The 3,149-nt window shown below is 36.2% G+C and overlaps 1 protein-coding gene across 1 annotated transcript; it reads left to right on the top strand.

Annotated features, from left to right (window-relative positions):
• Window positions 1-1,475: 1,475 nt before the first annotated feature.
• Window positions 1,476-2,631, top strand: LOC133318527 (protein FANTASTIC FOUR 3). Its single transcript, XM_061520529.1, has 2 exons — window positions 1,476-1,551; window positions 1,630-2,631. The coding sequence occupies exon 2, from the start codon at window positions 1,636-1,638 to the stop codon at window positions 2,629-2,631; it is 996 nt and encodes a 331-aa protein (XP_061376513.1). The 5' UTR covers window positions 1,476-1,551; window positions 1,630-1,635.
• The last annotated feature ends 518 nt before the right edge of the window (window positions 2,632-3,149 follow it).

Genomic DNA, 3,149 nt, shown 5'->3' with positions numbered 1-3,149 from the left:
AAACAATTAACTAGTTGGAGTGATAAATGAATTAGGAGCCTTTCAGGCATTTCACCCCATTTTAGTCTCCTCTCTCTTCTCAATCCATTTCACTTCATTTTATTGGTTAAACAATTTTTTTGAATGATTTTATTCTATATTATGTTGTTTGGATATATATTGAATTTATGAGTTTTTATGGAATTATTAATGTTATTGATCGTATATTTTATTTGGATAAATTTTTATTGTCTTATTTTTTTTAACAGGCTAAATCAGACTTTTATTTTTTGTAAATAAGTCAGGTTATATGCCGATATTTATATTCATAATAGGTAACAGGATAATCCAGACTGTTATATTTAAATACATAATTAACTTTTTAAAAGCAAAGTTCAACTTGGGCCGTTAATACCCCTATAAGCAGTTACTATTTTATTTTTCAAAGGCTGTGTGCTGATGTTTCACTTCTTTTTTACTTGCTTTGAATAAAATAGAAATCAGCCTAAATTATTAGAACCATGGACAAAACTACTTTGTATTATCCTGAATGAATTCTCTTAGAGGCCGTTTGGTACACGGATTTTTTTCTGATTCTCGGAAAATTTAAATTTTTAAAATTTAAATTTTCAGATATTATCGTAAATTGAATGTAAAAAATATATTTTTAAAAATCGAGATTCCCGGACAAATAAAAATTTCTCCTGTACCAAAAGCCCCTAATATTGTCATGTAAAATTTTTCCATCTGTTTCTAAACATTAAATAAATGGGACCTATCAAAATTTATCAATATTTATGAAAGGAGAGATAAAAATAAAAAAGTTAACACGAGAGAATTTGTTCTTATGTATTATCTTAAAAAGAAAAGAAATTCAAAAAGACACTGAAGCTATCGCCATCAAGCAATATTTGTGAGAATCCATTTGCGGTATGCCCTTTTGTTGGTTTTCTTTTGGAAAGGAATAGTAAAGCTGGTAATTTTGCAGCATAATAAAACCGTCCTGTCTCTTCTTTTGTATATTGATTTCTACATCAGTATACCTAAAAGTCCAAATTTTTGCAAACTAAAGTTAGGGATGAAGGAAAATTCTGTAGAAAAATATTATCCCGTTACATTAGGTCAGAAACAAAATTGCATACTACCAAAACATGGGGATCTTCTTTTACTTCCCTGACATCCTCATTTTTCTTATTTTGAAAATCTTTTTTTTTTTTTTATTATTCTATTTTGTGTTGTGTGGTGGATTAAGAATTGTATAATTCAAGTGGTGCAAAAGGCCCCTATTCCCTACCTCACTACATGACATGCCCCCAAGCACTTTTGGGGACTACAAATTCACTCCCACTTCCCTCACTTCTATCCCATGCTAATGCCCAATACCTCTCTCATTCTCTCCCTCTCTTTGTACCTCCTTTCAGCTTCTTCTCTTCATCATTTACACAATCACTTGTTCACAATCTAAAAGCTAAAAAAATCTGTACTTCCCTTTCTCCACCATCTTAATCTCTTAACCTCTCACAAAACAAACACAACACTCTGTTATCCCCTGCCTTATCTACTTTCTTTCAGGTTCGTTTCTTTTGCAACTACTTTACTTAGCTTTCTTTTCACCACATGGCTGCAATTGTGTGCCACCACGGGTTGCAGACACATATGGAGACTCAGCTCGTGGAATCAAGAACACTTAGGCTCAGGTTTCCTTCCTCAAAATCAGTGCCCTCTCAATCCATTGATTTGGCCTTCAAATCTTGTTTGTGGGATTCAAACATCAAAAACCATAACGAGGAGGAAAACAGCAACAAAACAGAAACCTCCTTCCAAGAAAAGTCCATATCATCCAACAACACCAACAAGGGTGGTTGGAGCTTCCTTGAAGCTCTTTCAAATGTCTCCCAAGGGAACAAAGAACCATCACAGAAAGAAACAAGCTACGTGCACCCTCAGCAGAAGCGTTCATCGCTGGTTCTCAGCCCAAGGAGCCTTGAATTGTGCACTGAAAATCTAGGGAATGAGAGTGGCACTGACATTGCAGAAAATGGCATTGACATGCTCTCTTCATCGTACACTGCTGGCGGAAATTTGGGAACAAGGGAGCAAAGGGAACCTCGTCAACATTTGGCAGCTATGAAAGCGAAAACCCAGAATTTTCCACCCCCTTTGACAACGATAAGGGGAACAAAATCTCTTGTTATGAGGCCCCACCGTGAAGATGGACGGCTTGTGATTGAGGTCACCAAGGTCCCACCAAGTGCCTCATGTTTTCATGCTGAGAGGAGCCATGGCCGCCTTCGCCTCTGCTTTTTGAATAATCATGCTCCAAGTTTTGACCCGGAAGAAGAAGAAGGAGAAGAAGAATATTCCATTGAAGAAAACGAACCAACAGCCAATGAAGAAGGGTTTGAAGAAGAACTTGAAAACGAAATGAGTGGACAAATACAATTTCTTGAAGAAGAAGAAGAAGAAACAGAGGAGGAAGCAGAGGAAGAGGAAGATGATGCATGTGGATGTGGATGTGTGTATGAGGAGGAGATGAAAGGTAGTGACATGAGAATGTACGAGAGGCCAAGAAGGTGCAAAGAAGGTGGTGACCATGAAAATAATGAATTGTTGTTAAATTGGGGTGAGCCTCTCTGGGTGGCTACTTCCTAAAGCTAGCTCTGAGATCTTTGGATCTCTCTTTATTAATAAAATTTTTACATTTGTCCTTTTCCCTGTTTCCCTTTTTGTTCCTTCCTATTCCTACTGTTTTTTTTTTGTAATCTTTACATATAATGAAGTCCCCATGTTTTCCCATAAACTATGTTTCTGGTCGGTAGTTATTATCGTTACTCTCAGTTTCTGGGACACACACACCCTCCACGCGCAGAGATTTAGCCGCAGAGTGAAACTCAGACTCATTACGGTGTCAAGTTTGCAACTTTGAGTAACCAAAAGTTTTAATTGATTTCAAATGGAAGTTAGTTTTGTTCCCGAAAATTGGGTTGGGTATAAGAATTTGATTAACGCATGAGTGGAAAATAGGCAATGAGACAAGGGTAGTTAACTTTTCATCCGTAGTAGAAAAACATGATGGTGAAAATGACTGAAGTTGGTGCAGAGTGGGTATGAATGGAAATCTTATTAAAAGAGAAAAATGTTAGACAAAGGAAAAATAAATAAAGATTCAA

This window comes from Gastrolobium bilobum, unplaced genomic scaffold (assembly GCF_033153095.1).
Source record: "Gastrolobium bilobum isolate Gb01-03AN ecotype WA unplaced genomic scaffold, APGP_CSIRO_Gbil_v1 utg889, whole genome shotgun sequence".
Classification (NCBI taxonomy): Eukaryota; Viridiplantae; Streptophyta; class Magnoliopsida; order Fabales; family Fabaceae; genus Gastrolobium; species Gastrolobium bilobum.
The sequence above is the reverse complement of the archived record's forward strand: the minus strand, read 5'-3'. Positions and strand labels throughout refer to the sequence as shown.

Excerpts from the sequence above, each read along its gene's own strand:
- LOC133318527 (XM_061520529.1), top strand. The coding sequence starts at position 1,636 with ATGGAGACTCAGCTCGTGGAATCAAGAACACTTAGGCTCAGGTTTCCT.